Here is a 13,793-nt window from a genome sequence, read left to right on the forward strand (position 1 = left end):
ATTTTTGGCAATGTCTATTTCAACAACATTTGCATCCAAGCTTTAGGATGCATTCTTGAACAGCATCCATGAAATAAGAAACAGACAGCCTTCACTTGATTGATTCCAGACCCCAATGGTCCTAAAAGTGACAAATGTTTGTGTACTTTTAGGAAGCGGCCAACTATTTATCTCTATTGTGGACAATTCAGTTCTGTTATGTAAATATTTAGATGGATACATATACCATTACCAAATATAAATATCGTACCCAATCTTACTTTGACTGTGCTGATGAACATTTTTGACAATACAGTATGACAAAGGAAAAACTTACATGGTTCCTTCTTTATTTTCTACTGCAAAGACTTTTAGTAAGATATTATATATATAACTTAGTACAAAGAAAAAAATGAAAAAGTGAATGAGTCACTTGGTTGAAAAATTGTGGTTGAACTGAGGCATGAGGATTATTTGTCAGATCTTGCTAAAGGCTATAAAGCGAGTTGGGGAAATGAAATGTCTGTTTGCAATCTGGACATTGTTTAGAATAATGTCTCCCTTTACAAGTCAGTAGTTTGTGCTACAGCAGAGCTTGAACTTTCCTTAGGTTGCTTAAAGGGGTTATCTCTCATTCCATGGAGAGAATAGATGGGTTGTCTTTTACCATTTTCAGCCTCCACCTGCATTTGATTAGACAGCAATAGTTTTACATACCCCACGCCAGAATACCATGATGACATAGCAGCTTCAGACAACAGCGTGACTAGGATTCCCCCCCCCCCTAAACCCTTGAATCACAGAGGATCTGGCAGCCAGTTACCATCTGACACTGTTTATAGCATATATTGTTCGATCCACTCCCTTACTGAATCTGCTGTGGGAATTAAAGCAAGCAGCTTCAAGTCAGAAAGGTAAGTGCTCTTGCATGTTTTAACACTTAGAATCAAGCAACTAACAAAGCAGCACTCAACTTTGCCGGTTTGCAGACTGGACACAATTGCTTCTGTGTATTTGCTTTCTGAGTTTATGGTAAAAGGCTCTTCATGTTTTGTGGGTTACTGTTGCATTTCTTTGCAGAATCTAATCATTTCCAGAAGGGCCATTCCATACAAATGGCCAAACCATGGGCAGGAACACAGTATCCACCTAATAAATATTTCTACTTACTAGCAAAAACTCTGATATTAAATAGGTGGATTATATTGGAACAATGCATTGATAAAACAATAGTCCACATTACTGAAGAACATCAAAATTATTATAGGTTATTCCTCTAGCAATATACATTTTAATTAACTTTTATGGAACTGTCGTGATGGTTGTACCATGAAAGTTTGAAAAAGAAAAGTGTACAGACGAGGAGTCCTTCTTTGCTAACTGCTAGTGAAAAAGATTTTTTCCATCTGGGGGAAGGTGCCAGATGACAACTGTAGTCCCTGAGTGCAAATTTTTAGCAGATGTTCACAGGAATACATTCAAACATTTGTATCACAGAAATATCCTTATACTGCAAATAGAAGTTTCCTACTGATCTTGTAGGAAATAATATGCACATTTAAACATGTGCATGAAGTGTACACAGAACAAAGAAGGGTCTCACAAATTTCAAAAAGTAGAATCTTGGATGAAAAAGATTACCCTTGATTTTCTAAACATCTCATGGATTTTTCGCATAATTAACCAAGTGAAAATAATTAAAAGTAATACTGCACTTCTTGTTTGAAAAATTGTGTGTACTATGTTATCAAATACAAATGGCAACTTTGAACCAAATCTTTTTTAAGTCTTAAAAAAATAATATAACCTCTCTATAACATTTTAGAATGTTTAACTAAATATTAATACATCTCATATTTTCTACAGAGTAGTTCATTGCTTACCAGTCCATTTTCCTCTGTAATGCAACGTATGTCAAAGTGATTCAAAAAGTATAGTGGTACAAAGAGATCAGAAATGTCTTAGAAATATTTCCAAGGCCAAAGTGAGTAATTCTAAATGAGGCCTTATTTTTAAAATGTTCTGTAGTTTGGTTTTTTTTTTTTTTTTTAATAAGAGCAGAAAATGTTGCTTCACTGTTAAAGGAAAGATTGTGGAATATCCCTGATCAATCAACACCACTCTATTATAGCTGCAGCTAAGATTACTCATTTACAGTTAATACTATGTTCTTATAGAAAGACATTTACAATTGAAATCTGTACGATGAGACTTACACTGTAGCCAATGGGGATTTCTCCAGTATCTCCAATGGCAATTCAATTGCATAAAATAATACTAATCTTACACTATATATATTTTATATATAAATTTGCAAGGCACAGAATTGCCTGATATGTACAAACATTTATTAGATTAATATATTAATGCCAAAATTCATAACAAATACTTAATATTCACTGATCAGAATAAAAATTTCAGTTATTATATATTCAGCTATAATTTATCTGTTACTTCAACTCTTCCCCCCACTTTTTTTGCATCTAACATTGTTGCTAGCTATGATATTTTGTAATTCTTTGCTAGTGGAGAAATTAGTGTCTTAGACAAAATGGTATTTCCTTTTAATTAATTAATTTATACCCTCCCTTTCCACTCCAAAACAGTGCTCAGAAAGGGAAAAAAGATTTTGTAGTTCACAGAAAATTAATGCCAGAAATAATTTCTGGCACATTAAGATAGGAACTTGTTTCCTACAAGTTCAAGGTATCCCTTCATCGTGATATAATTTGTGAAGAAATCAAGTGACAGCAGAATATATTGTAGTATAGAGATCCATTCAAATGTGGCTGTGATAGCTTTACTTCAAAGATGTAAATTTTATTATAATTTACCTGTCTGTTTCTCTCATACTAAATCTCTCACCTCAAACATTTTTAATTGAATAGTTTTATGGGGTTGGTGGTTCCTATGGATCTTGAAGCCAACACATCTTTGTTATTATTATTTAGTAAATAATAAGCAAATACTCAGTCCAGGTCTGCTCCAGCATCTTTCAAAACTTTGGATCAGATTTGGGAGACACACAGAGAGTGGAGTGCAGTGGGAGGGGCAAATGCAATTCACTCATTTGACAAGCTATATGGGTCATTCACCCTTAGCTTAAATAACACAGTGCCTAATTAATAAAATGTATAGACTTCTGTAGAGAATTGAATGGAACAGACATGATTGGATATCTACAATTTTGATATAGATTATAACAAGGGCCATTTAATATAAGGGTGAATGACCCATATGGCTTGTGTACTGTCAGCTGAGTGAATTGCATTTGCCCCTCCCACTGCACTCTCTGTGTGTCCCCCAAATCTGATCCAAAATTTTGAAAGATGCTGGAACAGACCTGGACTAAATACGAAAGCACAGAGGTGTTGAGAGCAAGAGGATACCCATTTCCTGAGAGGAAGTCCATTTGCATACTATTGAATATGGCCCTTGTTATAATCTATATCAAAACTGTAGATATCCAATCATGTCTGTTCCATTCAATTCTCTACAGAGGTCTATACATTTTATTAGTGTTGAAATTTATTATTCCATATGCAGTTTTCTTTAATCTATACATTTGCCCCCCATTTATCTTCAATATGCATTAAACCTTCCATAATAATAATTAGGAAATGCAAATTACATCATTTCACATGGAAATACAGGGGAAATATATATATATCCCTGTGATATTTGTTTATTTATTTAGATTTGTTATGCCTGCCCAGCTCCAGTAGATTCTGGGCGGCATACAAAACCAAAAAATCCATAAAACCTCTAGAACCCATAAAAACTAATTCTGTGAATGTAATATTATTATTTTTTTTAAAAAGAGAAAATATGGCTGTTGCCAACCATCCAATATAATAAAATAAGATGTTTTTATGTTTCTATATGATTCTGACAATGGCTCAATATAGGTTTTACATATGGCATATATCTTAAGATCTTCACTGTGAAATAGAAAAATGACAAAGTAAATCAATATTATACTTATTTGTACCAATAACATTATTTTTACTGATGCTGTTTGCCCCTCTATCTGCTTTTAGGTTTTGGCTCTTTCTACTTACCTGGTTTCTGTGGTCCATGATCTGCTACACATCCTCAGATTCCCACCATGTTGTTCATTTCTAGGAGTTATTCTGAAGCTGAGCTAATTAGCTTCAGGTTCAGTATAGCTCCTGAACAAATACTAAGAAGACATTTTGCAGCATTAAGATTGAAGCTGAGAAACACACAGTTTACCACTTATGAGAATTCACATATAAACCATCCTCCTTACCTCTTATCCCACCCTTCTGTAGTTAAGAAGCCATAGTATCTTACCAATCATTTCATTGTGCTTCTTAAATTGAAAAAAAGAGGTGTGTTTTATCTGTCTCTGTCTCTCTGTGTCTCTGTCTGTCTATCTCTCTCTCTGTCTCTCTGTCTGTGTCTATCTCACTGCAAAAGTCACTGTGAGACCCATACAAAGTTGGAGGATAAAATGGTGGTTGGTTCCAATTGTACATACTGTCCTATTGGTTGGTTGGAGATTAGATAGATGATGGATGGATGGATGGATGGATGGATGGATGGATGGATGGATGATAGGGTTTTTTAAATAGTCACACAGACCAAAATAATAATATACCATAAATAAAGAAAATGTGAACATAGTACAATAAGAAGCCAAGCATTTAATAAAGTGGATAACAATTCACTTTCAAACATCAGTAAATCAACCTGTAGATATTACCAATATTAAACTGAGAAACCTTGCAATTAAGCAAAAAATGGCAACCCTTTTATATATTCCTATAGACTGATCTGCTAGGAAGAAGATAATATTTTCAGACCAGCCTAATATAAGGTGCAGTACAGCAAAATATATGATCCTAATCTCAGTCACCCCTTTCAAACATACAGGCAATTTGGTGTGAAATATATTACTAAATCTCCCTTCTAGAAACATGGATGGCAAAACTAGACATTAAGTCTAGTTAATAAGAATTTGGTCCATGTGAGAGATAAATCATTGGGAAATAATTAAGTAAAGTGAGAGAATTGTCACTCCCATTTCTATGTCAACCCAAAGACTTGCTGCTTTGTTTCTGAAGTGGCTTTCTTAATCCTCAGTATCATAAAGAACTGAGGTGACAAACCACTGGTTTCTTGACCTTTCTTCCAAGAAGAAGAAAATTTATCAACAAAAACTACTTAACACCTACATGAAGCCACTGGAGGAGGTTATCTGTCAGCAAAGATTTAGGAGTCATCTGCATGTGGATAATATATGATATCTCAATCCCAGACCAAATTGGAGATGCAGGTGACGTCCTTTCCTGAGGCTGTTAGGGTCTGGGTGGAGAACAGCAGACTTTCACTTAATGCCATCAAGATGGAGTGGGTTGTAAGCCATCCAATGCCAGTGTTGTTCCATCTTTGGATGAGATCATACCTCCCTCCTACTCTTCCCTTGATGAACCGGTTTTGAACTCCTGCTTAACAAGCAGATCACTGCCATGGCCAGAAAGGCCCTTGCACAGCTCTATCTTTGTGCCAGCTATGACCATTACTGGATTGGGAGACCCTTCTTATAGTCATTCATACTTTGGTAACTTCTTGATTGAACTATTACATGTTGTACATGGAGCTTAAATACAGCTGATCCACAATACAGCAGCTTGAGCTTGAATAGTTATGGATATACTTGGGTTGCCATGTAACACCAGTACTTTGAGAGTTGCCAAGTTAATAGTTGACACCCAGGTGCAATTCTAGGTGCTGGTTGTCACCTTTAAAGTTCTACATGGATCAAGACCTGGGTTTCAGAGAGACTGCCTGCTCCTGTGTCATCTGCCCATCTATTAAGATCTGGAAGGGAAGGTTCCCTTCAGATCTATACTAACAGGGAGTATCACCAGCAACAACCACAGAAGCAGACCATCTCTATTACTATCTCCCCTTGTCTGGGACAGTACTGCATTGTTGATTTGATTGGGTCTCAGCCTGCTAGGATTTTACTAAGTCATTAAGGCCTGGCTGTTTCAGAGAACCTTTTGGAGTTGATAGAAGTTCTATTTTTTTTTAATTTATTGTTTTCTATCCCACCCTTATTGTTTTTATAAATAACTCAAGACGGTGAACATACCTAATGCTCCTTCCTCCTCCTGTTTTCCCCACAACAACAACCCCGTAAAGTGTCTGCTGTTGTGTGTTCTTTGTGAAGTTATACATTTTTCTTACAGTGTTTGCTGTGTTCTTGATGCCCTTACAGATTACATTATTTTGTTATTTTGTTTTAATCTTGTTACTACATATGTAGTGTAAACTGCTGAGAGTTGCACAGGATTAGCTTCTAGATATTTGAAGTACTTCAGATATGGATAACATTAAATTTCCAATTCTTCAATATGGTTATCATAGATTTTTCGATTCTGAAAGCAGTTGCCTCCTAATGAATGAAACAGCTTTTATTGTGGAATAGTTGAAGGCCAATTTTTCTTTGCCCTCAGTGCAAAGTTAGGGTTTTTAAGCATTGCCTGGGACCAAGAGTTCTTAACCTTCTTGTGCCATGGACCCCTTTGAGAGTCTGGTGAAACCTATGGGCCCCTTCTTAGAAAAATGTATGTATAAATAAATGTATTAAATAAAATATGTAGATATAGATTGTACTATAAATAAAGCCAATTATGCTCAAATATAATTATCAGAATATTAAAAAGAATAAATATATAATATAGTAATATGTGTACTTCTTTATTAACCCATTAAATCAATAACATGACAAGCTTAATTTCAGTTAGAGGTTAGTGAAAATAAAGTTGTAATTCTTTTTCTCATCCAAGTTCACAAAGCTCCTGAAATCTAGCCATAGACCCCAGGTTAACAACTGCTGCCTCATACCTTCCTACCTCAGATAACTGCATTACTGGTAAAATGGAAGATGGAAGAGTGTTTATTGCCAACAACGAATGGAGAAACTTGCTGCTATGCAAAACTTGAATAATGGAATTAATGTAGAAGTTAAAGGGAAGAAGACTAAGTATGCATCCTTGTCTAACACCTTTTAAAATAAGTATTGTGACAGACTTCCAAAGATAACTCATCTAACCTGCATTTAGGTGTTTTATCAGCAACATAATTAATTGAAGGGAAAAAAAAAGGTGGTCTGTAGTTATTTCTGCCAGTTTAACCCTAGGTTGATTTTGGTTACTGAGTCTAAGGCTGCCTTCAAATTGTTGAAGGCAGTATAAAGCATTTCATATGACTGAACAGAATACCAGAATTCCAAGTACTGAGACAGTGCGTTATCAAACATTAACAAATCAGTTCTGAAGCTAGCTTAGTCCTCAGCCAGCATCTTACCTTGAATTAAACTAATGAGACCAGAGTTAGCAAACTGATGAGGAAAAAGGTTTTGAAGTAAATGTCAAAGTTCAAGGAGAGTGTCAGCACAGTGTGCATCCACCGTAAAAAAGGCCAATAGCATGTTAGGAATAATAAGAAACAGTATTGCAAATAAGGACACCAATATTTTAAAGCCTTTATATAAATAAATGGTGTGAGTGCATCTGGAATGTTGTGTGCAGTTCTGGTAGCCACACTTCAGAAAGGACATAGTGGAGCTAGAGAAGGTTCAGGGGAGGGCAACTAAGATGACCAAGGGGCTGGAGCAACTTCCCTGGGGGGAAAGGTCGCAACACTTGGGGCCTTTTAGTTTAGAAAGGATACCAGCAAGAGAGGATATGATTGAGGTGTACAAAATTATGCAGGTTGTGAATAAAGTGAATAAGGAGAAGCTGTTTTCCCTTTCCCAAAATACTCAAACAAGAGGTCATCCAGTGAAACTGAATACTGGAAGAATCAGGACAGACAAAAGGAATTGTTTTTTACACTGTGCATAATTTAGCTTTGGAATTCACTAGCTACCAGGTTGGCTGGCTTCACAAAAAGTTTGGACCAATGCATGGAAGCCATGAAGACAAATGGCTATTAGCCTTGATGATGGTGTGACTGCCTCTAAAGGCCATCTGCTGGGAGACAGGTGGGCTTCTTTGTGCTATTGGTTAGACATTATGAGAACTAGTCCATGCATAATGGACCAGGGTTCTGGTCCATTATGGCATTGATTATGTTGTTATGTTCCTAGTCAATATAGTTTCCAAATTATACTGGGATAATTGGCCCAAAATTAGATGAAATGTTTTTATCAACTTTCTTGAAGATTGGGGTTCTTACCCGAATCTTACTTATAGACCAAAAAAGATCTTGAGGTAACTGCACTAAGAATTCAATAGTTACATATTCAAAAAATGTAAGAACATAAGAATAGATGTCTTGGATCAGGTTCGGCATTTTGTTCCTCACAGGCCAATGGTGGAGGCAAATTCCTCTCCCGCCATTGTTCTCTGCAACTGGTAATGTGCTGTCCCCAACCCAGAGATAACATCAAGTTTCAAGAATCATAGCCCTTCGTAGACTTGCCATCCATACATTTATTCAATCCCATTTGTTTATTTAATTGCCACAATTAAATACATGCCACCCAAATTATATGGTTCCTGGCAGTTTCCAATTTAAACAAACGCAGCTTTAAAGCTATCCAAGTTAGAGGGCCACCACTACATCTCATGATGAATTACCTAAATTATTCATTGTGTAATGAAGTATGTTCTTTTCCCTGTTCTAAATCTCCTTCCAATCACCTATACGGAATGACTCCTGGTCCTAGTGTTTTGAGAGGGAAAGAGAGAATTCTCCCTTTCTATTTTCTTCATAGTACAAATGACTTCATTCAGCTCAACCATGTTGCCCTTCAGGAGCCCTTTTTTAAAATCAAAGAGTCCTAGCCTTTTCTTGTAAAGCAGCTATTGGATCCTCTTATAATTTTGGTTCCAGTATTATATCATTTTTCAAATATGGTGACCAGAACTATACACAGTTTTCCAAATGTAAAGATACCTTATATTTATATAAAGGCATTAAAACATGTCACTAACAAGTGATTCCTCTCATAATAAATGCATTTAACACTATCCACCCACCGTTTCTTCTTTGCCAGTTCTGTAATCCCCTAGCACAAGTAGTTACATAGAGTTGGAATAAAGCATAGAGGTAAATCATATATATATATGGCTGTCTTTCTCTGCGTGTGTATTTTTCTCTCTCTATGTGTGTACATTTGTTTATGGATTTCTTCTCTGTTTGGTTTCAACTGAAAGTAGTCATCATAGCAGATTTATTGAACGTGTTCACCATAAAAGAAATGATGAATCAGCATTTTGCAGTCATGAGGTTTTGAGCAAGCCACTAGGCAGATTGGCATGTAAAGTGTAGTTAGCAACATCTGTATATCCCTCCCATTTTTTCTCCACGAATAAAGCTATTTTCACCCACATAGACAGATATGTCAGTTTGGAAAAGAATGGTTGGCCAAAGAGATCCATTTCCTTAATCTCTAGGAGTTTTCAGTCAACATTTTAGCAATTAGAACTGTTAATAATATATTAAATTTCTTTGCATTTTCATATGAAATTCATAACTTTCATATATAATAACATTATTAGGAAATTTTATTATTGTCCATATAAATATTTATTATTGTCCATATAAATATTCCATAACTATTGCCATGTCACATCAGAAGTTTGCACTTATTGCTAGTTTTAATATTTATTTTGTCATTGATTAAAACTGTCACTTAATATAACAATGTTATAATAATAACCGATACATCTAAGCATGATAAATGCTGCAGTACACAAAGCTCTTTATATATACAGAAGTTGTTTTAGAAAATATTTTTTTCCTTTTTTTGCTTTTCTGATACACTTCCTTATAGTAACAATGAGGTAACTCTATGCATTTTGTCTCCTTTAACAGAAACAATCCTGACTGCAAAGATGTATCTGACTTCTCTTCCTTTCGTCCTTTTCTTGATCAGCGGCATCTCCTGTCAATATGATTATGATTTTGAGCCAGATTTTGGTTTTCAGTTCCCAATGTTTGACCTATCAAGTGCAGTCTGTGCACCAGAATGTAATTGTCCTATAACATATCCTTCAGCCATGTATTGTGATGATCTTAAACTGAAGAATTTCCCCATTATTCCTTCTGGAATTAAATACCTGTATCTCCGCAATAATCAGCTTGAAGGCATAGAAGATAATGCTTTTGAGAATGTGACAGATCTGGAGTGGCTAATCCTAGATAATAACCAACTGAAAAATTCAAATATTAAAGGCAAAGTCTTTGCCAAATTAAAGAATTTAAAAAAGCTGCACATAAATCGCAACAACTTAACTGAAGTTGTTGGGCCACTTCCCAGTACTCTGGATGACCTGCAACTCACTCATAATCAGATTTCAAAAATCAACCCCAATACACTTGAGGGACTAGTGAATCTGACTGTCATTCACCTACAGCACAATGAACTGTCTGAAGGTACACTTTCTGGAGTTTTTAAAGGCTTAAAATCACTTTTGTATCTTGACTTGAGCTTTAATAAACTGACTAAACTGCCTACAGGACTGCCTAATAATTTACTGATGCTGTATTTTGATAATAACCAGATTACCAGCATTCCTAATGAATATTTCCAGGGTTTAAAAGTACTGCAGTATTTACATCTCTCCCACAATAAGCTGATAGATTCTGGGATACCAAGCAATGTTTTCAATATCTCTACCCTTGTGGAGCTGGATCTCTCCTATAACCAGCTAAAGAGCATTCCAACAGTCAATGAGCACCTTGAAAACTACTACCTCCAAGTCAACCAAATTAACAGTAAGTAATATTTCCATTTAAAAAGAAAAGAAGAAAAAGAAAGGAGTTGCTAATAGTTAAATGAGGTGACCAGCTTATAACTCTCAGAGTTTTTTTTCCCAGTCTTTATGTTCATTCTGTCCCTTCTTAAAAATAACAGCCAACACGATAAAAACCTGCAATTGTTTCAAAGAATAATTGGTAATTGTACATACCCTAGCTAGTGACAGCAGAAGTCCATAGATCTTGCTTTAACCTCATAACGTGAGGGCCTTTCTCTCTGGAAGTAACAGTTTCAAGCCATTTCTGGATTCTGACTCATAATAAATTATGTTGATGATGAAGGTCCTAATTATGATGGCTCATCAAAACAGTTTGGTCAGATTTTTAAAAAAACGATCATTTATCTTAACTGCCAAACACATCCATACATTTTCCATGATCTGCTATGTAATGCATGTTACTTATTGAGCATCACTTGCTCAACTTCTAATAAGTTTATTGGCTTCCATGCGTCTTGTTATAGTAATTTTTTTAAAAAAAATTCAACTTCACTATACTTCTCACAATAATAATAATAGTAAAATAAAATAATCATCTGGTAATAAATATCACCAAAGCTACAGGTACTATGCATTTTGGTCTGACCAGGATGTGAAGATTCCCAAAGTAATAATGGGAATTTTATTATATTTGGTAGTTTTTAAAATTGTTTTAGTCTATATTTTATATTGGAATTTTATTGTATAGTTATTGTTTTATGCTGTAAGCCACCCAGAGTCCCTCCATTTGGAGGAGATGGGCGGTGACAAATTTGATAAATAAATAAATAAATAAATAAATAAATAATAAAAATAAAGCTTTATTAGAAAACACTTGAAAACAAATTAGGGAACTAGTACAGATATTAACTATATTACATTCTGTTACTTTCAACAGGAGATTAAACAAATGCATTAAAACCTAGTTAATATAATTCCTTCAGTATTATTCCAGTGGAAAAAACTATGAAGCATAGAATGGGAAGTCTTACACATTTAATGGTTTGTTATTTCCATAATCAAACAAGCATAGGGTAAGGAGAAAGTGAGAAAAAAAAATCACTTGAAGAACCAGTGAAGGGAATATCAATAGTTGTCCTGCATACTTACCTGAGAATAAGTCACAATAACATTCCAAAATCCAAAACCAAAAACAGGCAAGACAATAGATGCTGATACATATTTTTACTATTTTATTCTCTAACAGTAATAACAGATACATACATTCTAGAAAACCTTTTCTGAGTTTCACTTACAAATTTTGTTGATCCACATAACAAATATTTGTGGCCATAGTATGATGGTTTATTTGCAGAATGAGAACACTCTCTGGAGACATCCAAAAGGAAGGGTGTTAAAATCACATGACATACAGGCAAATGAAAGAGTAAATGAACATGATACAGGGCATGTATCTCAGTTAAATATGCCAGATGTTAACATACTGTAGAATAGTATAGACAAGTAAAGCTGTAATTGATATCTTTATACTGCATCAGCATTCTAGCATCTGTTCATTTCACAGCTTAAAATTAAAAAGGTCTTGCTGAGATGTATTTTTGTATTTTAATTTTTTATATCAAGACTTTAAGCATAATGTCTGACATCTTGGTATAATATAATATGTATATAAACTAATAGGAAATAGAATTTAACTAGCTCTGATACCTAAAATCTGCTAGAACTCCTGGCATTAGTGAAACTTGTAAATATCCTAAGCTGAGTTTAAAAGTTACATTATATTACTAATTACTAATATTGTGTTCTTTACATTACAGAATTTTCAGTGAACAGCTTTTGTAAGGTTGTCGGGATACTAGCCTATTCCAGGGTCACACATCTGCGTCTGGATGGAAATAATATCACAAGAGCTGATCTTCCACCAGAAATGTACAACTGTCTCCGAGTGGCTACTGAAATTTCTCTGGAATGAGTTGTACAACACTTTATTCAGAGTCTTTCTATCTATCATCGTGCTTTACACCATTGTAACACTTTAGAACTAAAATGTCACTTGGCATAAGATCTCCTGTGTTTGTTAATAAACAGCATGATTGTGTGGCTATTTTTTAAATGTGTATATTCTAGAATGCCTGTGATGCAGAATTTTTTTGTAAAGCTAGGAAGTCCCATAGATTGTGGACAAAAATTGTTCTCATGTTTATTTCTTAGACTGTTTTATTAACACAGCTAAATACAGCCTGAGTTTGAAAATGTTTTTAAAAAGCACTGGTGTACACTCACAATAAACACATACCACACTCCTTGTGGGTGTGAACTTCTACTCAGGTTTGCAGAAGTCAGGCATATTCTAATCAAGATAGAATATTTAGTACTTAGGGCTGGACCAGATATGTACAGTAGTTCACACATTGAAATAAAATCTCTCCTGTTTTATACTTTTGATTCATTTCTATTATACGAAAACAATAATTCAATATAGCTATATAAACTCTTTACATATAAAGGAAAATAAAATTTAAAATTACAATCAGTATGATTCATGTGAAGAATTGAGAAAACAGCAACATTTTCAGGTTTTTATTTTGTTATTGCATTTTATTTGGTTCAATGACAATGTTCTGGTGAGGTCAGTTAAAGCATTAACGGAATGGTTATTTTACAGTAAACCATAGCATCCTTATTGTTATTCTCTTATTTCTGCATGCTATATTAAATGACTGTAGAAAATAAAAATGGCAAATGAAAAATATTGAGTGTAAATTATTGTGAAAATAGATTTACATTTTTAAAAAATGTAGATTGAAACAAACTAAAAGTTTTTTTTTTAAAAAATACTTTGCTGAATGTAAGGTTACATTCCCATTAAATAAATTGTTTTATGTATTTTCTAGTTTTTAAAAGTTCTTCAAACAAAACTTCTTAATGATAATTATCTCAGGCTTTGAATTCTGCTAGGTACTCGAGAATTGTCATTGATTAAAGGATGTAATTTACATATTACCATCATAAAAATCCCTGAAAACACTAACATGCACATTACAGACAATATGGAGAATGTTTACGGCATAC

At 34.4% G+C, this 13,793-nt stretch overlaps 1 protein-coding gene across 1 annotated transcript; it reads left to right on the plus strand.

Annotated features, from left to right (window-relative positions):
• The first annotated feature begins 639 nt into the window (after nucleotides 1-639).
• Nucleotides 640-13,473, plus strand: LUM (lumican). Its single transcript, XM_063308922.1, has 3 exons — nucleotides 640-893; nucleotides 9,838-10,740; nucleotides 12,539-13,473. The coding sequence occupies exons 2-3, from the start codon at nucleotides 9,858-9,860 to the stop codon at nucleotides 12,691-12,693; spliced, it is 1,038 nt and encodes a 345-aa protein (XP_063164992.1). The 5' UTR covers nucleotides 640-893; nucleotides 9,838-9,857; the 3' UTR covers nucleotides 12,694-13,473.
• The last annotated feature ends 320 nt before the right edge of the window (nucleotides 13,474-13,793 follow it).

The sequence above is a fragment of the Candoia aspera genome, chromosome 7 (assembly GCF_035149785.1).
Source record: "Candoia aspera isolate rCanAsp1 chromosome 7, rCanAsp1.hap2, whole genome shotgun sequence".
NCBI lineage: Eukaryota > Metazoa > Chordata > Lepidosauria > Squamata > Boidae > Candoia > Candoia aspera.

Coding starts and splice junctions, on each gene's coding strand:
- LUM (XM_063308922.1), top strand. CDS start 9,858: ATGTATCTGACTTCTCTTCCTTTCGTCCTTTTCTTGATCAGCGGCATC. Junction 10,741..12,538: donor CCAAGTCAACCAAATTAACA/GTAAGTAATATT, acceptor TTTACATTACAG/AATTTTCAGTGAACAGCTTT.